At 40.2% G+C, this 25,076-nt stretch overlaps 1 protein-coding gene across 1 annotated transcript in view; it reads right to left on the reverse strand.

Moving 5' to 3' along the window:
• Positions 1-1,380: 1,380 nt before the first annotated feature.
• The window catches only part of LOC126198811 (lipoyl synthase, mitochondrial), a 118,276-nt gene continuing 94,580 nt past the window's right edge, over positions 1,381-25,076 (reverse strand). The window contains exons 6-7 of the mRNA XM_049935381.1: positions 16,698-16,813; positions 1,381-1,693 (exon numbers count right to left, since the gene is read on the reverse strand). Of these exons, the coding sequence (XP_049791338.1) occupies positions 1,458-1,693; positions 16,698-16,813 (352 nt within the window). The 3' untranslated portion in view covers positions 1,381-1,457. The remainder of the gene's footprint in view (positions 1,694-16,697; positions 16,814-25,076) is intronic.

The raw sequence follows: 25,076 nt of genomic DNA on the forward strand, positions 1-25,076 counted from the left end.
TTTTATACTCTTTGCTGACAATGTATCACAAAAATTGGAAGACTACAGCAGACATAACACCAGTGTACTTAAGAACCCCTTCAAATGCCATTTTCTTTGGCTGCTTTTATCTCATCAGTTATCCGATTTTATAATGAAAAATGGATTTGAACACATTGACAGCCAAGACGTCACTGCTGGCTACAGCAGAGCCTCACAGCTGACGCTGTGACCTGGCCTGACAGTGAAACATCCATCACTTTGCATGTGGCAGTCATCGTGTCAATGCTGCGCATCATTGGGAGTAATTTTTTAAAAATGTTCTATGGATACTTACATAACAAGTCAAAATATCGTAGGATTTCTAAATATTTACAGGAACTGGTTTCTATTCTCTCCAGCGTAAGTATGTAATTTTGGCAAACATACCGTTGTGTTGATAATCTCAAAAAATTAATATTTTTGTGAAATATGCTGTTGCCAAATCCAAAACATGGTATATGAATGTAAGACAGAAAGTGAAAAAGGATCTCTCGTTGAAGATTTTGGATTAATGTAATTTTTATGTCCAGAGAGGGAGAGAACGATTATTAAACTTTCATTTTATTACCATTGTTTAACTGTATACAGGGTGTTACAAAAAGGTACGGCCAAACTTTTCCTGAAAGTTTGGCCGTACCTTTTTGTAACACCCTGTATACTTAACAAATTCTGCATATGTTATTACCCTATACGTTGTCCTTCACCAAATGATAGTTCTTTAAGTCAGCATTGCATATTATGTGGTTAACCCCCTCAGACCTACAGCACACTGCAGTGTATATAAATTTAATAGTAAGTAAACTGAGAAGAAATTAATGAATCTTGTGCTGTTATGGTAATTCTACATTATGGCCAACTGCAAATTGGCAACATCTGTAGGCATTTCTAATATAAAAAGTGACAAATTGTAATAAAATCTTTTATGCGAAATTTCTCTGAGCTCTTTAAGATTACCTCTAAAATTTAGGAGAAGCTATTTTTTGAAGCTTGCATAACACAACTGTGATATTTTGAAAGGGGGCCTATTGTTGGGCCAATGTTATTTCCCCCATAATGAGAAGAGATCCGTTTTCAGAAGATTGACATGCTTTTAATGATACTACTGACTCCTGTTTGGTTCAAACAATTTTCAAATTGCTACAGGCACTTACAGAATGATGTAAATTATTATAACAACACAAAAACCAAAAATGCATATTTTAGACATTATAGGACATTTTTGCTTGTACAGATAATTTTACTTTTCTGACAAGAGGTCCCTTTTCCCCTTTCCGTCTCAAAAATTAAGATTTTTACTGCAAAAGTGTCTATGTTCATTTTTTAAAATGGTTTTATTAACACAACTTACAATAGGCTTAATGAAGGACCACATAAACACTTTAATGTCAAAAAACTGCCTTACAATAATTGCAAGTGTTCACATAACAAGTAAATTTCTATGCACTGTGTGCTTTCCTCTTCTTAATAATGCTGCTGATAAAAAACTCTCCTGCCTTGTACGAACTGCGAACTAGTGGACCACTCGCAGTGTACAAGAACCCCATCTCATTTCCCACCCTCTCCCAGTGTTTAAATTTTTCAGGATGAACATACTCCACTACTTTCAGGTGACGTTTTGTTGGCTGCATATATTGACCAAGAGTGACACAGTCAACTCCCATTGCTCGCAAATCTGGAAACAAACAGCTGGCATTAATAATTGCATTTCTGGAAAGCATTTAAGAACTGCTGATTGTTCATTCATTCAGGATTGTGGAATAAATAAAATTATATGTTAGCAAGCAGAAGCAACCACTGTTGGCTAATTCTGTTAAGTATACCAGCAACAGAAAATAATCATTAGTGCTAATCTAAAAAATGTAATAACTATAGGAACTACATGTAGATTACTTTGTGTGTCTTTGAGGGGGTAGTACTGAAAGTTTTAATTATCACAATGTAGTTAATTTTTTTTGTTTGCAGCCCTGGTACAAATTAAATGCTTGCACCAATGACACTGTAAAGCATTCCTAGAGGAACCAAAACAAAGTGGAGATTGACTGCACCATTTTGCTTTGGCTCTGCTAGTGGCATGTGATGGTACTGTAGCACGGTGATTTCATTGTGTACAGGGACTGCAGTCAGGTACCTGCCAACAACCAGAAAAAAATTATGTAACTATTTTTTCCAAGTCAGAAGTCTTGTTTCTCAAGGACTTTCAAGTACAGGTTTTGTTGAAACAGTCTTCTCAAAATCTATGAATCCCAGACAATGGTCATTCATACTCATTTCTCCATGTTACAATTTCAAATGTTTCTCTGTGCTACATATATGTTTATCAACCTTGTTCCTTTTCCTGACAAAGACCTAACAATGTGGTATTGTTGTTGGTTGTCATGGTCAGTGTGTGTGTCTCCTTCCCTTGCTAAATGCACTTTTCATTTCTTCATACCTTGAATAACATTATGCAGGGAAATGAAGGGTGAGAGAAGGAAAGCTGACAGCTTCGGGAGAGAGGAGGAGCAGCAAGGGAATGAGATAGGAGTGTATAACACCATTAAGACCAACATGGTGTAGGGGAAGTTGCATGAGGGCATGCAAACAGAGGGGTATATATATATATATATAAAAACAAAGATGATGTGACTTACCAAACGAAAGCGCTGGCACGTCGATAGACACACAAACATACACACAAAATTCAAGCTTTCCCAACAAACTGTTGCCTCATCAGGAAAGAGGGAAGGAGAGGGAAAGACGAAAGGATGTGGGTTTTAAGGGAGAGGGTAAGTAGTCATTCCAATCCCGGGAGCGGAAAGACCTTAGGGGGAAAAAAGGACGGGTACACACACACACACACACACACACACACACACACACACACACACACACACACATATATATATATATATATATATCTCTACGCAACTACCCTTCCGACCTGGTTCAGAAGCAAATAACCAGAGCCACTTCCTCATCTCCTCAAACCCAGAACCTACCCCAAAAGTGCCCCACTTGTGACAGGATACTTTCCGGGACTGGATCAGACTCTGAATGTGGCTCTCCAGCAGGGATAAGCCTTCCTCAAATCCTGCCCTGAAATGAGATCCATCCTTCATGAAATCCTCCCCACTCCACCAAGAGTGTCTTTGCGCCGTCCACCTAACCTTCGTAACCTCTTAGTTCATCCCTATGAAATCCCCAAACCACCTTCCCTACCCTCTGGCTCCTACCCTTGTAACCTCCCCCGGTGTAAAACCTGTCCCATGCACCCTCCCACCACCACCTACTCCAGTCCTGTAACCCGGAGGGTGTACACGATCAAAGGCAGAGCCATGTGTGAAAGCACCCACGTGCTTTACCAACTGACCTGCCTACACTGTGAAGCTTTCTGTGTGGGAATGACCAGCAACAAACTGTCCATTCGCATGAATGGACACAGGCAGACAGTGTCTGTTGGTAATGAGGATCACCCTGTGGCTAAACATGCCTTGGTGCACGGCCAGCACATCTTGGCACAGTGTTACACCGTCCGGGTTATCTGGATACTTCCCACTAATACCAACCTGTCAGAACTCCGGAGATGGGAATTTGCCCTTCAGTATATCCTCTCTTCCCGTTATCCGCCAGGCCTCAATCTCCGCTAATTTCAGTTTGCCGCCGCTCATACCTCACCTGTCTTTCAACAACATCTCAGCCTCTGTACTTCCGCCTCGACTGACATCTCTGCCCAAACTCTTTGCCTTTACAAATGTCTGCTTGTGTCTGTGTGGATGGATATGTGTGTGTGTGTGTGTGTGTGTGTGTGTGTGTGTGTGTGTGCGCGTGCGTGCGCGAGTGTATACCTGTCCTTTTTCCCCCTAAGGTAAGTCTTTCCGCTCCCGGGATTGGAATGACTCCTTACCCTCTCCCTTAAAACCCACATCCTTTCGTCCTTCCCTCTTTCCTGATGAGGCAACAGTGTGTTGCGAAAGCTTGAATTTTGTGTGTATGTTTGTGTGTCTATCGACCTGCCAGCGCTTTCGTTTGGTAAGTCACATCATCTTTGTTTTTAGATATATATATATATATTCCCCACGTGGAATGTTTCCCGAGAGAGAGAGAGAGAGAGAGAGAGAGAGAAACATCCCACATGGGGAAAATATATTAAAAACAGAGATTCCATGACTTACCCAAAGGGAAAGTGCTGGTAGATAGGCACAATAAAAAACACACAAACACACACACAAAATTTCGAGCTTTCGCAACCCCCAGTTGCTTCGTCAGGAAAGAGGGAAGGAGAGGGAAAGATGAAAGGATGTGGGTTTTAAGGGAGAGGGTAAGGAGTCATTCCAATCCCGGGAGCGGAAAGACTTACCTTAGGGGGAAAAAAGGACAGGTATACACTCACACACACACACCTATACACACACAAGCAGAACAAAAAGGTTTTTCAAGAAAGATTGAGAGGCAAGGCTGGAAGTGAGGAATTCCTCCTACAGGCCAACCACAAAGTAGAACAGCATGCCACCCTCCACCTCAAAAAACTATCCAATCTCTTGGTCTCCCACCTCCGGAAAGGCAACTCACTCACCCTCCACAACCTTTCCAACAAACCTCAACCTCGTCTCATTGCACACAGACCCAGTCTCTCCCATCTACTCAATCTCCCACTTCCAGCTCCACTCCCCCCAACACCTCAAAATTCCAACCAACACAATCTGGAACCACAACACCCTAATTCAGTAGTTAACCTTTCCTCCAAACCTCTGTCCTATCCAAAGGCCTCACCTTCAGCCCTACTCCCAGATTCAACCAAACAGCCCTTGTCAAAGATTTACTGTCCTACACCCGTAGTCTCTGCTGGAAATATCACTTTGCCACGAAGAAAAATGATCCTAATCCTACTCCTAATGGTCCAACTCCCCAAGACACTATCCAAATTGAACCCTGCCTGGAACAGTTCCGTCCTCCGTCACAGCGGGACCCAGCTCCTCTCCCTCAAAATCACCCTCTCCAAACTTTCCAGGAATTTCTGACTTCCAGCCTTGCCTCTCAATCCTTCTTAAAAAACCTTACTCCCAACATCAACACTGCTGAAGTCCAGGCTATCCGTGATCTGAAGGCTGACCGATCCATCGTCATTCTTCCGGCGGACAAGGGTTCCACAACCGTGGTACTTGATCGTCAAGAGTATGTGGCTGAGGGACTGAGTCAGTTTTCAGACAACACTACAGACAAAGTTTGCCAAGGTAATCCCATTCCTGATGTCCAGGCGGAGCTTCAAGGAATCCTCAGAACCTTAGGCCCCCTACAAAACCTTTCACCTGACTCCATCAACCTCCTCAACCTCCTGACCCCACCGACACCCCGCACCCCTACCTTCTACCTTAAATTCACAAGCCCAATCATCCCGGCCCTCCCATTGTAGCTGGCTACCAAGCCCCCACAGAACGTATCTCTGCCTACGTAGATCAACACCTTCAACCCATTACATGCAGTCTCCCATCCTTCATCAAAGACACCAACCACTTTCTCGAACGCCTGGAATCCTTACCCAGTCTGTTACCCCCGGAAACCATCCTTGTAACCATTGATGCCACTTCCTTATACACAAATATTCCGCACATCCAGGGCCTCGCTGCGATGGAGCACTTCCTTTCACGCCGATCACCTGCCACCCAACCTAAAACCTCTTTCCTCATTACCTTAGCCAGCTTCATCCTGACCCACAACTTCACTTTTGAAGGCCAGACATACCAACAATTAAAGGGAACAGCCATGGGTACCAGGATGGCCTCCTCGTATGCCAACCTATTTATGGGCCGCTTAGAGGAAGCCTTCTTGGTTACCCAGGCCTGCCAACCCAAAGTTTGGTACAGATTTATTGATGACATCTTCATGATCTGGACTCACAGTGAAGAACAACTCCAGAATTTCCTCTCCAACCTCAACTCCTTTGGTTCCATCAGATTCACCTGGTCCTACTCCAAATCCCATGCCACTTTCCTTGACGTTGACCTCCACCTGTCCAATGGCCAGCTGCACACGTCCGTCCACATCAAACCCACCAACAAGCAACAGTACCTCCATTATGACAGCTGCCACCCATTCCACATCAAACGGTCCCTTCCCTACAGCCTAGGTCTTCGTGGCAAATGAATCTGCTCCAGTCCGGAATCCCTAAACCATTACACCAACAACCTGACCACAGCTTTCGCATCCCGCAACTACCCTCCCGACCTGGTACAGAAGCAAATAACCAGAGCCACTTCCTCATCTCCTCAAACACAGAACCTCCCACAGAGGAACCCCAAAAGTGCCCCACTTGTGACAGGATACTTTCCGGGACTGGACCAGACTCTGAATGTGGCTCTCCAGCAGGGATACGACTTCCTCAAATCCTGCCCTGAAATGAGATCCATCCTTCATGAAATCCTCCCCACTCCACCAAGAGTGTCTTTCCGCCGTCCACCTAACCTACGTAACCTCTTAGTTCATCCCTATGAAATCCCCAAACCACCTTCCCTACCCTCTGGCTCCTACCATTGTAACCGCCCCCGGTGTAAAACCTGTCCCATCCACCCTCCCACCACCACCTACTCCAGTCCTGTAACCCGTAGGGTGTACACGATCAAAGGCAGAGCCACGTGTGAAAGCACCCACGTGATTTACCAACTGACCTGCCTACACTGCGAAGCTTTCTATGTGGGAATGGCCAGCAACAAACTGTCCATTCGCATGAATGGACACAGGCAGACAGTGTCTGTTGGTAATGAGGATCACCCTGTGGCTAAACATGCCTTGGTGCACGGCCAGCACATCTTGGCACAGTGTTACACCGTCCGGGTTATCTGGATACTTCCCACTAACACCAACCTGTCAGAACTCCGGAGATGGGAACTCTTCCCGTTATCCACCAGGCCTCAATCTCCACTAATTTCAGTTTGCCGCCGCTCATACCTCACCTGTCTTTCAACAACATCTCAGCCTCTGTACTTCCGCCTCGACTGACATCTCTGCCCAAACTCTTTGCCTTTACAAATGTCTGCTTGTGTCTGTGTGGATGGATATGTTTGTGTGTGCGCGAGTGTATACCTGTCCTTTTTTCCCCCTAAGGTAAGTCTTTCCGCTCCCAGGATTGGAATGACTCCTTACCCTCTCCCTTAAAACCCACATCCTTTCGTCTTTCCCTCTCCTTCCCTCTTTCCTGATGAGGCAACAGTTTGTTGCGAAAGCTTGAATTTCGTGTGTATGTTTGTGTGTCTACCGACCTGCCAGCACTTTCGTTCGGTAAGTCACATCATCTGTGTTTTTAGATATATTTTTTTCCACGTGGAATGTTTCCCTCTATTATATTCATATATAGAGGAAAAGAAAAATGATGTGACTTACCATACGTAAGCGCTGGCAGGTCGACAGACACACAAACAAACACAAACACACACACAAAATTCAAGCTTTCGCAACAAACTGTTGCCTCATCAGGAAAGAGGGAAGGAGAGGGAAAGACGAAAGGATGTGGGTTTTAAGGGAGAGGGTAAGGAGTCATTCCAATCCCGGGAGCGGAAAGACTTACCTTAGGGGGAAAAAAGGACGGGTATACACTCGCGCGCACACACATATCCATTCATACATATACAGACACAAGCAGACATATTTAAATATGTCTGCTTGTGTCTGTATATGTATGAATGGATATATATGTGTGTGTGTGTGTGTGTGTGTGTGTGTGTGTGTGTGTGTGTGTGTGTGTGTGTGTGTGTGTGCGAGTGTATACCCGTCCTTTTTTCCCCCTAAGGTAAGTCTTTCCGCTCCCGGGATTGGAATGACTCCTTACCCTCTCCCTTAAAACCCACATCCTTTCGTCCTTCCCTCTTTCCTGATGAGGCAACAGTTTGTTGCGAAAGCTTGAATTTTGTGTGTATGTTTGTGTGTCTGTCGACCTGCCAGCACTTTCATTTGGTAAGTCACATCATCTTTATATATATATATATATATAATGCAGATAAAGTAGGTTTACAAATTTCGTTTCAAAAGACAGAATTTTTCTGTACAAAATTCCATATACACAGTTTGAACACAAAATATGGAAAAATAGAGTAAAACATTTTAAATACCTAGGTGAAATTTTGGAGCCAACCGGAGGAGAGAAAGTTGCACAGAAGATCAGACAACAGAAAATGAAGAGAGCATATGGTATGACACATGAAATATACAATAAAAAATGCATCTCCTCGAACACAAATCAGACACTACTGCGCAGTAATTAAGCCAGCAGCACTATATGCTAGTGAAATGCTCACACTCCACACAAAATGTGATTTAGAAAAAATACTAAAAGAAGAACGAAAAACTATGAGAAAGATTTTAGGTCCAAAATTAACAGAAGAAGGATACCGGATACAATCAAGAAGAACCACAGAAACTATATCAAACCTGGCAGCAGACATAAGAAGGCGAAGATTAAAATTTTATGGACATGTCACCAGACTTCCCCCCACACGACTCACCAACAGAATTCTCACTTACATAGAAAAAGTCAAATCAACAACACCATGGATTAGCCAAGTAAAATTAGATTTACAAAAAGCAAATATTGAACTTAAAGATGTCAAAGATAGAAAAACTTTTAGAAATAAGGTGGAAAAGTGGAATGTATTGTCGGAGAAGGAAGCACTAAAGAGACCAGGAACAAAATGGACAGAAGAAAGAAAAAGAAAACATGGAGAATGAATGAAAGAAGTATGGAAGAAACGACGTCAGAAATCTTTGCGTGATCCTTCTGGGTCCATTCGCGATAAGTATATATATATGAGAGAGAGAGAGAGATTCCACGGGGGAAAAATATATTTAAAAATGAAGATGATGTAACTTAATACCAATGCTTTAGTTTGGTAAGTTAAATCATCATTGTTTTTTTTATGTATATTCCCATGTGGAATGTTTCCCATCTACATAACTCAGAGAAACTGGTAATGGGTGTGTGTGGTGGGGGGAGGGGGGCCCGGGGAATGGCCTATTTGCGTGCACAGCTGCTTCGAGCTCACACCCATGTAAAAGACTGTTTTGAAGTTACATGCGATGATTGGTGCCACACACAAGTCAGTATTATCCTACTCCACTCCCTTCTTCTGTGGTGGTAGCTTGCAACAGCTACAATGGCAGCTTGTCTCCATTCTGTGCGTCTTTCAGCTTTTACATCTTTCACGATTTGATCCACTCCCAAGACAGGTGTATCCTACTATCATATCATAATAATACTTCTACCTTCCATCTGGTCTTCCACAGATATCCAGCCCTTGCGGCAAGAATCTTTGAATACTGTATGTTAGTCTTAAGGATGATCTGGGCTATTTCATAGATTAAGTGGGTGCTGGAATATCAGTTTGGGAGATGTGAAAAGGATGTTCCTCACTTTAGGGCATGATTAAATCTGGTCATGAATATAGTGAAAGATGTTAAATTGTTTCAGTACAGAATAATACTGGTAGTGAAGGCATGCCCTCTCACACACTATCTATGAGTGTGGGTGGAAAATTATGGCCATACGTGGAAGGACAAGGCGTCGAGGAAGTCCACCAACTAGGCTGCTTTAATACATTTACAGATTATTATACAACCATTTAGTCTGCAAGAGTGCCTCTATTCAATGGCACCAAATGGCTGTCTTCCATATTTAAAAAGCTCTTATGCTGCCCTACACATAATCAGGGTGGAATGACCACATAAACACATTTCTTTTGTTTTGTAAGTTACATGAATACTGTACTGGTGAGGTAAAATGAGAGCACCCTCTCATTTGATTAAAGTAATTTGATGCAGCCAGTTGTATTTAACTAACATCCACCATTAGTAATTGAGGGGAATTTTAGGAAACTTAAAAATTTACAGTACATACTATACCCATATGGTCATTTGGTTCTACTACTTTTCATTTAAGGACAAGAAATTGCAGAAATCTAAGATTCCAAGATAAATTAGTGGGTTTGGAAGAGGATTTAAATAAGAACAAGTGGGATACAGTAATATTGTCAAAATTGTTGAGATAAAGCAAAGGCCAAATTGAATTAAAATCAAGTCATAAACACCAGGGAAGAAATTATGGTAAAATTTATTGCAAACAAGAAAATTAAAAATACTTCTGCTAGAACAGTAGCTCACTTTACAAATAAATGTTCACATTTATGCCTACACTCTCAAGCCCCCCCTAAGGTTTGTGGTGGAGAGTACTTTTGGTAGCACTATCGATTCCCCCTTCTCTTTTCCATTTGTGGAGACTGAAGAAAGTTGCTTGACTCTTACTGGTATGTACAATCCCAGACTTTCAGTCTACCTCTCTGTGATACACAGCGTCTCTCTCGAATCCTCTGCCACTAGACACTGTTAGAGGCACTGTGTAAGTGCCTCTATAATGCTCTTACATTTACTTAGTGTGAGATTCAGGTGTGAGGTTATGGGATGACTTAAGGCTGCTTGAGGTCATGTTGGACTTCTGGCATGGGATCATCATGGTAATGTTTGTATGCAGCGGCGATCCCATCCCAGATGACCAAGAGGACCTGAACACCTTGGGTCCAACTCCCCAAACACAGTGCCACACTGCAGGTCATCCCACTGTGGGTGGGCACAGTGCTCCCACAAAACGAAACTCTGCCTTTGTTGACCAACACCTCCAACCTGTTGTCCTTCATTCCCAGTCTGCATTCAAGACACTGCTCACTGTTTTGTGATGGCCTTGTATACCAACATGCCCCACACCCATGGCCTTGCAGCCGAGAAACACTACTTTCCCAATGTCCTCATGACACCAAACACTCTCTCCTAATCCACCTAACGAATTGCATCCTGACCCACAATTTTTCACTTTCAAAGGCCAAATTTACAAACAAATCTATGGTTCTGCCATGGTTACTAGTGTGGCACTATCTTGTGCCATCTTATGAGCCACCGGAGGAACCCCTCCTACCCTGTCAACATCTGAAACCTCTCATCTGGTTTAGAGATTCACTGATATTTTCATGGATGCATGGCGTGGACAAATTTTGCTCTTTCCTCCATAACCTCAATACCTATTCCCAAATCTGCTTCACCTCAACTGATCAAACTACCATCCTAGTTGTCAGTCTCCATCTGTTAGATGGATAGTCTGTCCATATCAAGAACATCAACCAACAACTGTACCTCCACTTTGACAGCTGTCACCCATTCCAGGTCAAAAAGTCTCTTCCTTATAACCTCACCATCTGTGGATGCTGCGTCTGTAGAGGAAAACAGGAGTTGTCGTAATATACCAACAACCTTATCAGGGCCTTTACTGACAGACAGTATTCTATCCACCTCATATATAAACAAATCTCCCATGCAATCTGCTCCAATGACACCAGAAACTTGTTAACCAACCACTGGCCAGCACTCCCCTGATCACCTGACCTTGAAAAGCTCAACTACATGCTCCGCCAGGTGAGATGTATCCTGCCCACATTCCCCTTCCTGCAGAATATCGTTGTCCATCCCTAATTCAATCCTGCAGCATGACTGGTTCTATACACCCATACCTTACTTCGTACCACACTCCAGTGTCAGTTACAAATGAATGCAGCCATTTAATGTATCAGGTATGCTGTAACTACTACACAACATTCTACTGTGGATATGATAGGTAACCAACTGTACACTCTGATGAAGGGCTGCTGCCAAACTATAGTGGATCAGAAACGTGTTCCCTCCCTCCCTCCCATGCAACTGCTTTCAATAATCAAGCATGATTAATCATCCTAGACACAGGCCACAGGAGTTTTGCGTGTCTGTGTACTTGTGCTACTACAAACGAAGCTAGTGTGTTTCTGTACTCCACATATCGATCTGCTGTAGGTGAGTGGTTGACTTTCCCTTTTTATTTATAGGTTTTTCATCACCAATAGCATGATATAATAGTAATGTGTTTTTTTTTACCTATTTATGCAGCATATGGTGCACTCATTTACATTCAGAGTAAACGGCAAGTCCATGAATAAATAATATCAATCTTCCTAAGTATTACTGAATCTCAGCCAGTCATTAGGTACTGCAAGCTTCCTACAGACAACAGTGTCATTGAGCTTCTGACCTTGTGTTTTGTCCATTAGGTGACAGTGCAGAAGTCTATCAAATTCTTTCAAAAGTAAAGGAGTGGGACATTAACATGGACACCTTCCTGTATGGCACTTTCTATTTCATGGATAAGACTAGCAAGCTGTGTTTAGCAACATCAGTTCATACAGAATCCATGTTAACTTATGTAGAGGAGATTTTTGTTGTCAAAAAGTCAGTTTGAGTATAAAACATTTTATATTTCTAAGTCATACAGGCCTATGATCATGTGCATCTGTCCGGCCACTCTTCTTGAAAAGGGGACTGATTCTTTTTTCTCACTTGATATCCTTTGTTGCTCCAATAACAAATGAAAGCTATTAGAAGTGGAGCACGTTTATTTGCGTTATCTCAAGACTCACATTGGATCCCTTTCCACTACTGAACAAAACTGATTCATTTTTTATTCAGCAAACTTTTTTCTCAACATCTTCCATTTCAGCATTTGTGCAACTGATGAACAGAGAGACCTATTACAGACTGAATTCAATAACTGTGTCATCTTTTTCATTGTCAATATGATCACTGAGTGACTGAATAAATGTTTGATCCATTTACTGACTTCCTATATGACTAAAACTTCTTAGCACTTACTGATTGGCTGGCAAAATTCACCAAAGGCTTCTACCACAGTGGCTCTTTCCCATCCCTCAACAGCTGAAACAATCATTCAGTACAAGTTAAATGTTGCCTATCTAATGGCTTCCAGAGGCAACATGTAACTTTCAATTTTTCATATAATTATTGGGTGAATGTAAATTGTCTCAAAATCTACTCAGTACAAAACGTATTCTTATGTTAAGGTTAAACCCCGAGGATACTTGGGCGACTTAAAGTATCTTTGAAAAGATAAAACCCCGCCTGTATCCATTGCAGCACTGATAGTGTTTGGCCACTGGGAGAGCATTTGGATTGTTTGTTTTAAGGCACAAAAACAACTAGGGTCATATGTGACCACATCAAAACCATAGAACATGAAGACAAAAAAGTAGCTAAAAGTGAATACATGTTAAGCCCATTCAAAGGAAGGAAAGACAGCTAAAAACAGTGACATGGAGAAAGGTCCATAAAATATGCTATAGAGACAATGGAAGCCCTGAACTACAGATTAAATGTTCATTGCCATTTGAGAGCATCTGGTGCTATATTTGAAGCACATTTACATTGTGTAGATTTGGATACTGGACAACAAAATGCAGGCTTTCAGACTCATTTACTGTTGAGCCAATTTTTTTTTTTAAGAAAGTATATAAAGACCCTCAGTTTGACAATGAATTTAGAAGCTCAGAAAGTGAAGAAGAATGTGATATTTCAGTGGTACGAGAATAATACATCCACTGTGCTCAATACACAGAAGCTAAAAAATGACTTCAATTTAGTCGAAGTCCAGTGCACAAGTATACTCAGTTTTATTACTGGCGGTTTTCAAAATTTTTTATTAACTTATTTTGAAAAAAATTGAACAGTTAATACAATACCTTAATTATTAAAGTTAGAAACTGAATATGTATTGAGGCACTGTAAATCGTGGTACGCAAATATCCATTATTGGACAATCCCCCTACCCCTCAAAATAAGGAAAAGAAAAGTTTCTTTTGCTTACTAGATGTTCACTGTTCCTGCAGGAAAACTTCAGCATCAGGCATAATGTTTTAATTTATTAGGTTTTTACTAATTATGCACAGTACATTTTGCAGACACTATCCATATATATAATCTGCAACATTATATCACTGTACGACATGTAGTTCATGAGATATGACATCGACATTGAGATGCATGAAAAGCTAGCTTTTCTTTAAACAGAATTCTTTTATACATACGAGTTTGATTCTTTAAAGAATCAGGGTGGGGAGTTACTGGTACTGCTCTAAGGCATATACTGCAATGCTTTTGAATTTTTCTCCATGTCTGCACCACATCTTTCCCTCAGACCAGAATGTCAGTTGTGACTACTCAGATACTCTGCAATTTCTCTGATATTATTACTAAGCAAACATATTTTCCTACCATTCCTCATTACAACCTGTAATCACAGAAGTCCTTGTCTACATTAATCCATTCAAAAATTTCTGTTCTGGTGGTTACTGGGAGGCTTAAGACATTGCCCTCACGAGTCATTTCTGTAACTATCTACTCACTGTAATGTGCGGACATGACAGTCTCCCATGAAGCCCTGTCTCTGGCAGCAGTTTTGATTACATGAATCTCCTATTGCTGGCAAATTGAAGTTACAGTAGCACAATGTGGAAATTTAAAACATGCTTCAGGTTTTCTCTGAAGCACTCTACTCGTACAGCCACTTCCTCAGGCAGGTAATAAAAGTGAAACCCCACTTTTACAATTCTCAAGGGCCTTCAAAAAAATAGTGTAACATGTGTGACTGTGGAGAAGACCAGACTGTTCATCATGCTTTAGTGTCAACTGTGTCCAGCCTCCTGCACAGAACATGAACTTCATCATAGAGCATATAATCCATTGTAAGTGGCCAAGTTTGAGCAAAATTAGTATAGTCATAACTGTATATAATATTGTATGTTTCTAGTATGAGAAAAATTGCAGCATATCCACATTCACCCATGACCATACAGCAGTTGCCAACCGCACACAGACTGGCGAGTGGAACACATTAGCACGAGCACTCCTCATCAACCTTGCAACCAGTATGGTAGCATGTTGTGCATGCATTGCCTTTCGTGGTGACCATACACCCCATTAATGTCTTGCGGACCACCACAAATCACAGTGACTTCAGTGTAATTATTATCTTTGAATGGTAGTGTCATTTCTGTTCATCCGTCGCTTATGTCTTTCACCTACCTTCTGTAGTACACTGTAGCAGTTTGTTTTATGTATAGTCAAAGTTTCATTCAGCTATGTTACAGTGTCACATCATGCAAAAGGTACTTTCAGCCTTGGGTATGAATAGCATCCAAAAACTGAGTGTTGCTTGGTGAGAATTATTAGGAGAGAAGACAATACAAACAAATGGATCAAGAACCAAACTGAAAGAGGCAGGTAGTATGTGCAGAATTCTTAAGCATAAAGCATTGGTAAGGTCATAAATTACTCAAAAGACACCATTGAAAAATGATGTTTAACATGGGAAAATGGGAGGGGGGAGAGAAACAGTTCAACAAGAACTTTTTCATAGATTACAATTGTGTACCATGTCATGCCCCAAATTCACAATATTTCCATCCCTGGTGAATCTTATGCACTAAATAAGCCAAACACATCTTATATCTCAAACCAAAGCTTCATTCTGCCAGCACGTACCTGTTAGAATTGTAAAAGTCCACAGAAGCTGTCCTGCACATATAGCTATACTAGCACACCAGGCAGAAAAATGTAAGTTGCAATGAAACTTGCTGACAGAATGTTACATTACCATTGTTAGATAAGGCAATGGCTACAGAACATAGGGCCTACTTGTCATCTATGTATGTCTGGATAAATGCAATGTAATAATAAATCAAACTTCTTGAAAATTTTTGCAGACCAAAACAAAAAGTACAGGTTAGAAAACAATCACACGGGTAACCAAACCATTCATTTAAACTATCCAAAAAAGTTTTCTACCACCCTCATGACTTACATAGTTCATTTTTTATGGAAATATCTTTCTCAATGCTTTTTGGATGATACAAAATTGCTACACACAGCCACCTGTGTAATAGAGGTAAATAGTCAAATATTCTCAGTGCAGTGTGATCTCTTTCAAATTGTGAACAGGACAATTTTGCTTGTGTACATTTTTCTGTCAGCTATCTAAAATAGTCATTTGTAGCTTTGACCATGTGTGATTTTTGTCTTTATGGCAAAAAGGGTTATTAGTAGGAGACATCACCCGCCTGCCGAATTGGTGTACAGGGCAAAGGTGTTATTCATAGATTCATCACACACAGAGTCAACAGTATAATCTGATCTCCCTTGACAAGTGCAGAATTCGTCTTACTCCCGATGATCATTACAGAAGAGTGTGGATGTGGTCTGGTCAGGTGCCAATCCACAAGTCAGATACACAGTCCCAAAGATTCAGGCAAAGTGAGAGGTCAGTCATTTTTTGAGCCAATGTCATGTATGGATGTTTGACACCCATTATTGTCAAGGATAATTTTAGGGCTTTGCAGTATTGAGACAGAATCCTTCAAACTATTTAGCCCCTTAGTCAACATTTAGGCAATAAGTTGATCTTTCAAGATAATATTTCACACCATGCCCACCTCATGAACACTTTTCCAGGATAAAGTAATAAACCAAATGGAATGGTCTGCAGTAGCTGCTGTCATGAACCCAAATAAGTACACTTGAGATCAATTATAACTTGCAGTTCACTATTACAGGACAACTCCCATCACACTGCATGAGGTACCCCAGAAGGGGCAGCTGTAGATGAATCATCAGGCTTGAGCCACAACATTTCAACCAGCTTGTGGACAGCATGTCCAGGAGGATCCAACCACATCACAATGCACAGGGTGAAGTAACATGGTATCAAACTTTACCCTGCAGCAGATTATGATTTACAGTTGTTTCATAGTGATACACTGAATTACAATAATTTAAGGCTTATAATTCCTCACCTTCAAGTGTTTTACGAATTTCCTCATCAGTTTCCCCAAGGCCCAACATTATAGATGATTTAGTAATCAGATCTTGTTTTATTTCTTTGGCTCCCTTCAGCACAGTTAATGACTGCCTGTAACAAATAAAAACATCAAGAATTATCTTAGTTGCAATGTCAATCTCTCATTTTCATTCTTGAAGGTGAGATTTATAAAGTAGTTACAAAAACTGACTGCATGAATTTTTTGAGTGCCAAAAAGACTAGTTACGTGATCACTAATATGAAATAGAACACACTGTTACATAGACAGACACAATGAAATTAGACCGTTAGAAATTAAGATATTGGGCAGTGTATCTTCAGGTGGGGGGGGGGGGGGGGGGGCACGAAGAGCACACACACACACACACACACACACACACACACACACACACACACACACACACACACACACACACACACACACACACACACACTCGTTCATTTATGGCACATACGTGGAAAGAGAGTCTTGCCTACCAGTTGTAATGCATATCTCAAAATAAGATACAGAGATGTTTAGCCACCTGTGCAACAGAACAGAGTTATTCATTTTAAAATATGCTTTTATTAGAATATTTTATATCAGCATTTTGTGGAAAACACATCTTGTATTCTTAATTTTTTTCATACGATTGAAGCTGAGAAACTCTGCAACAGTATGTATAATACCCAATTTCAGCTTTTAGCAAGGGCAGACAACGTGAGTACTGTAGATGCATCATTAAAAATTGAAGCGAGTAACTGTGTCACGTCTAAGATATCTTGTTGTTGACCATTGTGTGCAGCTGCTGACTGTTGGACGGATGGGATACACATTTTTAGCAAATAACGCAAGGATTAAAGGTAATAACTTGCCATACAGTTTTAGTGTTGAGTTTCTGCAAGCACATAAATAAAAATAAAAATCTTGGTGCATTCAGATGAACTGTTCTTCGGAGTTGATAGACTACACTTACTTGCATACACAAGCATGTATGTGTATTCTATTATCTATGAAGTGAGACTTGTATAAAACCTAGCAATGTTATCACTCCTTGTATATGGCCTGCCAATGACTCAAAGCCTCAACTGTACGGTGTGATCATACCTCTACCCCTTCCATTATTTATATTCCACTAAGTACTTTTCATTACCTTCCTTACGTATCGAATAAAGACAGTCACACACAACCTTCAGCATTACCTTCCCCCTTAACCAAGTTATCCTTTCTACGGAGGCCTCTAAGGTACCTCTTAACGCAGTGTCAGTATGGTGGATAAGATACATGAAAATGCACAACATGAGAAATGGATTAACATAAAACAACTGCAGTTCCGACAAAATAGTACATAGCTGCACAAATTTTTCTTTTACCACAAAACAAAAATTGTTAAAACTTTAAGAGACTTTCCTTCTCAGACAAACAAATGGACCTTTTTCTGTAGTCTGGACATGACACCGTATAAAATAAACAATGACTCCTTCTGTGGCTGATTTAATGTTTGTCTCTGTGTACTGCCAGTGTAAAACACTTCAATTTAGTGCGGGGGGGGGGGGGGGGGGGGAGTGAGGCTTGCAATTTGTGTGCCAAAATCATTTCTTTCTTAATATAAACACAGTAAATTTAATTTTTTAAATGCACTGGCAGATGGAAACAAATCACTGTTTTACATAAATGAAAATAGATCTGCCCAAGTAGTTGATGAAAAACAGTCATTCAAAACAGAAGCCTAAAGTAGTTTGGCATTGCTAGTTCCGAACTGTTGAAGATAATTAAAAATAGACATTGAATTACAGCAGCACTTGGACACAGTAGATGAGAAGGCAGCGATACAGGGTTGTAGCCTAATCCCCAATGTTATTCAGTCTGTACATTGAGCAAGCAGTAAGGGGAAACCAAGGAGAAATCTGGAAAGTGAATTTAAGTTCAGCATGAAGAAATAAAAACTTACAGGCTTGTCGATGACATCGTAATTCAGATAGAGAGACCAAAGGACATGGAAGAGCAGTTGAACGGAATGGACAGCATCTTGAAAGGAGGACGGAAGATACACGTCAATAATGGAAAACATTTGATAAATAATTATTACTTAGCAACAACGTTTTGTGGAAAATACAAAAAAAAAAAAAAAGATGGCTTTGCCATCTACGATAAAAACAGTGTCAGGCATAGAGCAACTGATGTGCAGAATTATTGTTCAGAACAACATTTGGAAGTGTGCGCGCCATAGAATTGTCCTTAAATAATTCTGATATATCAGTAGTAAGATGCTCTCCTAGTAAACATATTTGAACGCAGAAGTAGTTTGACAGAAAGTTTACACTGAAGTCCACAAACACTAACAAATTCGAGACAGACCAGACGTAGAAAACTTGATGTTCACATAGAATCTTGCTTCTGTAGGTTAGTTCCCCTACTAGAATAACTTAATGTGCCAGCACAATAACTGATAATATATTTATAAACTAGACCAAAATACACTGGTCAAAACAATTAGGGGATCAGTTGAGAAATCTAGGTTCTGAAGTATTGTCATCAGCAGAATGAGCTACAATGATTCAACATCTTTGTCAGTTCCACGGAGTGGAGGCAACAACATATGGTCACTGAGAGGGAGGTAATAATGGAAAGTTGCTGCAGAAGGGATTGGTGTTGAGTTGTTTACTTTACCAAACGAATTATACAAGCAGTTGGGTTCAAATAGTGTAGCGAGCAGGTAATGCAATGCAGCAACAACTTGACTTACCCGAAGCTATGGCGTGGAGAGTCATAGGACAGTTGGAAGTGGGACAGAGAAAGAGGGAGATGACTGCAGCTGTTGGAGTGTCCCGAAGTGTAACTTTCAGGGCCTGTGATTTCAGACAACACGAACCGTTAAAAGAAGGCAAGGCCGAGATCGTCCACAGGTAACACCAGCAACAGATGACCGTTATCTCCAGTTAACAGCCCATTGAGATAGTAGGCTGAATGAAACTCAGCTGCAATTCATCCATCAGGCATCAACAGGACACACAATATCAACACAAACAGTCCGAAATCACCTTTGGGAAAGTAGCCACTACGCATGGAGGCCTATGGTGTGTGTCCCATTAAAACCACCACACCGTTTAGCCCACAAAACTGGACGGAGGAATTTCAGGATTGGAGTCTTAACGAATGGTGCTGGGCACTGTTCACAGAAGAGTCAAGATTTTGTGTTCAGTCAGTCAATCGTCATTCTGGAGAAAACATGGAACTTTAAACAATTCATCTTTTGATCTCCTCCTACAATGCCCTCTTGTTACCAAAGGATTTCTACTTGACCTTGACCTTTTACTGATTTGATCCTCTTTTGCCTTCGCCATTTCATCTCAAAGTTACCCATTTGTCTTCTACTGTATTCTTTTCCCTTCTTCCAGTCAACCGTCACATAATGCTCCCTCTGAAACTCTCGGCAACCTCTGGTTCTTTCAATTTGTCCAGGACCCATCTCCTAAATTTCCTACTCTTTTGCCAATTTCTTCAGTTTTAATCTTCAGTTCATAACTGATCGCAGTGGTCAGAGTCCACATCTGCCCCTGAAAATGGTCTTACAATTTAAAATCTGGTTCCGAAATCTGTCTTACCATAATATAATGGTCGATGTGGTGTCTCCAGTTGTCTTCCAATGCATACAACCTTCTTATATATTTCTTAAACCAAGAGTAAACAATTAAATTATGCTATGTGTAAAATTCTACCTGGCAGCTTCCTCTTTTACTCCTGTTCCCGAGTCCATATTCACTTCCAACTTTTCCTTCCATTCCTTGTCCATCTATCGAATATCAGTCCTCCAACACAATTACATTTTTGTCGCCTTTAAAATTAATTTTTTGTCACCTTTAACCTTCTGAATAATTTATTTTATCCCATCGTACATTTCTTCAGTCCCTTCACCATTTGCTGTGTTCACTATGGTGTTCATAGTAGCATTCGTATTTTCTTATTCATTAGTAAACCCACTCCTGCATTACCCCATTTAATTTTTTTATTTATAACCCTGTATTCACCTGATCAGAAGTCCTGCCCCCCCCCCCCCCTACCAAACTTCACTAATCCCCGCTATATCTAACTTCAACCTGTCCATTCCCCTTTTTAAATTTTCTACCCTAACTGCCCGATTAAAGCAATTCCACATGACATGCTCCTGAGTCATCCAAAAGAGGGGCTACTTTACCTCCGGCATATTTTACCCAAGAGAACGTCACCATTTAACCCCTACGTAAAGCTGCATACTCTCGAGAAAAATTATAGCTGTAGTTTCCAGTTGCTTCCAGTCATCCACGGTAAAAGTACAGCAAGGCCATTTTTTTAATGTTACAAGGCCAGATCAATCACCCTCGCAATTATTGAAAAAGAACAACATGTTTGTCTAGCCTCTCAACAGATACCCCTACATTGTGGTTGAAGTTAAAGTGTGGCTATCTGTACCACTGAGACAAAAAAATCCACTGCATCAACAGCAAGGTCCATTGTTCATGGGTGGGCTTACAGTATCACTGGATGAATTTTTCACTTATGCACGTACGGTGCCAATTATAAAAGATGAAGACTTTTTAGGATTTTTCACAGTTCAAAATATAGCATCAATGTAGATGTCAGCAAATGAAATCAATGTTGCAGAACATTATGAGAGGTATGCGCAGCTACTTAGATGCATATTTGAATGGCTAAATTGATAAAACAATGGAAGCTATTTAAAAATTTGTGGCAAACAATAACAGTATTGTACATACATACTTTCAAAGTACTGCTGCATATAACTACAAAAGTAAGCTGTCAGGAAATGGAATTACTATATTTTAATAAAATTTGTTAAGATTGCAAATAGTTCTGTTTTTTGCATGCATTGTTTCATACAAAACTTTTTAAATATAAACATATTCTGCCCCATCAGTTTCATGTTAAACTTTTTTCACTGTGCATTGTTGAAAAAAAAGTATGAAACATGGCTGAAACAACATAATTCTAAGAACTGAAGTAATTACCATCATACGTCACAACTGGAAATTCTTTTGGGACCTCTTTTTTTTTTTTGTAATCACAATTTCCTGTAGAGACATCAAAGAGGACTGCATTAACTACAGAAACACAAATTACAGCTTGGATATTCAGGATGAGGAATATAAGGATGTGAAAGAAGAGAAGAGACACAAGACTGACACTACTTAGGCATGACTGTGAAGATGCCTTCCAAATATAAGAAGTTAAAAAAATCATATTCTTACGTAGTTAGAAGAGTGTGTAAAATTCATTTTTCTATGAATACTGTAGTTGCTATTTTTTGTGTGCGGCGCAAAAAACTTTTTTCAGTCTAAATGCAATAATGGTTAAACAATTAATCAAAAGTCCCATTTCACATAAAGAAGAGAAAAATGAAGAGTAAGTTGAGATGAAGAAGTGCATAGTGTGAAGTCTTGTAACTGTGAGGCCACCCATTCAGTTCTCACTAAACAACCACTTTTTTAGCTTTTTTTATTCTAAATTAATTATCAAACAGAAATGTTAATGAACAAATATTGAAACGATTTTTTAAGAAAAATAACTTAGTGTTTCATGCAATTAGAAAACAGAGTATTCATAATAAATTAAAATTTGGTGCAAAACTGCAAAATATGAAATAAAACATGAAACGTAATTTCTAGAAAATACATGTAAATACAAACATTATATTACAAACACAAATATGATCATATTTACTCAGTTTTTATGAGTCAATAGTTGCATAATGTTGTTCTTATTGTGGTCTTCAGTCCTGAGACTGGTTTGATGCAGCTCTCCATGCTACTCTATCCTGTGCAAGTTTCTTCATCTCCCCCGACCTACTACAACCTACATCCTTCTGAATCTGCTTGGTGTATTCATGTCATGGTCTCCATCTATGATTTTTACCCTCCACATTGCCCTCCAATACTAAATTGGCAATCCCTTGATGCCTCAGAACATGTCCTACCAACCAATCCCTTCTTCTAGTCAAGTTGTGCCACAAACTCCTCTTCTCCCCAATTGTATTCAATACCTCCTCATTAGTTATGTGATCTACCCATTTTATCTTCAACATTCTTCTGTAGCACCACATTTTGAAAGCTTCTATTCGCTTCTTGTCCAAACTATTTATCGTTCATGTTTCACTTCCATACATGGCTACACTCCATACAAATACTTTCCAAAACGACTTCCTGACACTTAAATCTATACTCGATGTTAACAAATTTCTCTTCTTCAGAAATGCTTCCCTTGCCATTGCCAGTCTACATTTTATATCCTCTCTACTTCGACAATCATCAGTTACTTCACTCCCCAAATAGCAAAACTCGTTTACTACTTTAAGGGTCTCATTTCCTAATCTAATTCCCTCAGCATCACCCGACTTAATTCGACTACATTCCATTATCCTCGTTTTGCTTTTGTTGATGTTCATCTTATATCCTCCTTTCAAGACACTGTCCATTCCGTTCAGCTGCTCTTCCAGGTCCTTTGCTGTCTCTGACAGAACTACGTCGTCATCGGCGAACCTCAAAGTTTTTATTTCTTCTCCATGGATTTTAATACCTACTCCAAATTTTTCTTTTGTTTCCTTGCTCAATATACAGATTGAATAACATCGGGGAGAGACTACAACCCTGTATTACTCCCTTCCCAACCACTGCTTTCCTTTCATGTCCCTCGACTCTTATAACTGCCATCTGGTTTCTGTACAAATTGTAAATAGCCTTTCGCTCCCTGTATTTTACCCCTGCCACCTTTAGAATTTGAAAGAGAGTATTCCAGTCAACATTGTTAAAAGGTTTCTCTAAATCTACAAATGCTAGGAACGTAGGTTTACTTTTCCTTAATCTTTCTTTTAAGATAAGTCTTAAGGTCAGTATTGCCTCACGTGTTCCAGTATTTCTACGGAATCCAAACTGATCTTCCCCGAGGTCAGCTTCTATCAGTTTTTCCATTCGTCTGTAAAGAATTCGCATTAGTATTTTGCAGCTGTGACTTATTAAACTGTTAGTTTGGTAATTTTCACATCTGTCAACACCTGCTGTCTTTGGGATTGGAATTATTATGTTCTTCTTGAAGTCTGAAGGTATTTCACCTGTCTCATACATCTTGCTCACCAGATGGTAGAATTTTGTCAGGGCTGTCTCTCCCAAGTCTGTCAGTAGTTCTAATGGAATATTGTCTACTCCCGGGGCCTTGTTTCGACTCAGGTCTTTCAGTGCTCTGTCAAACTCTTCACGCAGTATCGTATCTCCCATTTCATCTTCATCTACATCCTCTTCCATTTCCATAATATTGTCCTCAAGTACATCGCCCTTGTATAGACCCTCTATTTACTCCTTCCACCTTTCTGCTTTCCCTTCTTTGCTTAGAACTGGGTTTCCATGTGAGCTCTTGACATTCATACTAGTGGCTCCCTTTTCTCTGAAGGTCTATTTAATTTTCCTGTAGGCAGTATCTATCTTACCACTAGTGAGATAAGCCTCTACATCCTTACATTTGTCCTCTAGCCATCCCTGCTTAGCCATTTTGCACTTCCTGTCGATCTCATTTTTGAGACGTTTGTATTCCTTTTTGCCTGCTTCATTTACTGCATTTTTATATTTTCTCCTTTCATCAATTAAAGTCAATATTTCTTCTGTTACCCAAGGATTTCTATTAGTCCTAATCTTTTTACCTACTTGATCTTCTGTTACCTTCACTTCTTCATCCCTCAAAGCTACCCATTCTTCTTCTACAGTATTTCTTTCCCCCATTCTTGTCAATCGTTCCCTAATGCTCTCCCAGAAACTCTCTACAACCTTTGGTTTAGTCAGTTTATCCAGGTCCCATCTCCTTAAATTCCCACCTTTTTGCAGTTTCTTCAGTTTTAATCTACAGTTCATAACCAATAGACTGTGGTCAGAGTCCACATCTGCCCCTGGAAATGTCTTACAATTTAAAACCTGGTTCCATGTATACAGCATTCTGTCATGATTCTTGAACCAAGTGTTAGCTATGATTATGTTGTGCTCTGTGCAAAATTCTACCAGGCGGCCTCCTCTTTCATTTCTTACCCCCAATCCATCTTCACCTACTATGTTCCCTTCTCTCCCTTTTCCTACTGTCGAATTCCAGTCACACAAGACTATTAAATTTTCATCTCCTTTCACTACCTGAATAATTTATTTTATCTCATCATACATTTCATCAATTTCTTCATCATCTGCAGAGCTAGTTGGCGTATAAACTTTTACTACTGTAGTAGGCGTGGGCTTCGTGTCTATCTTGGCCACAATAATGCATTCACTATGCTGTTTGTAGTAGCTTACCCGCACTTCTATTTTTTTTATTCCTTATTAAACCTACTCCTCCATTACCTTTATT

This window comes from Schistocerca nitens, chromosome 8 (genome assembly GCF_023898315.1).
Source record: "Schistocerca nitens isolate TAMUIC-IGC-003100 chromosome 8, iqSchNite1.1, whole genome shotgun sequence".
Taxonomy (NCBI): Eukaryota; Metazoa; Arthropoda; class Insecta; order Orthoptera; family Acrididae; genus Schistocerca; species Schistocerca nitens.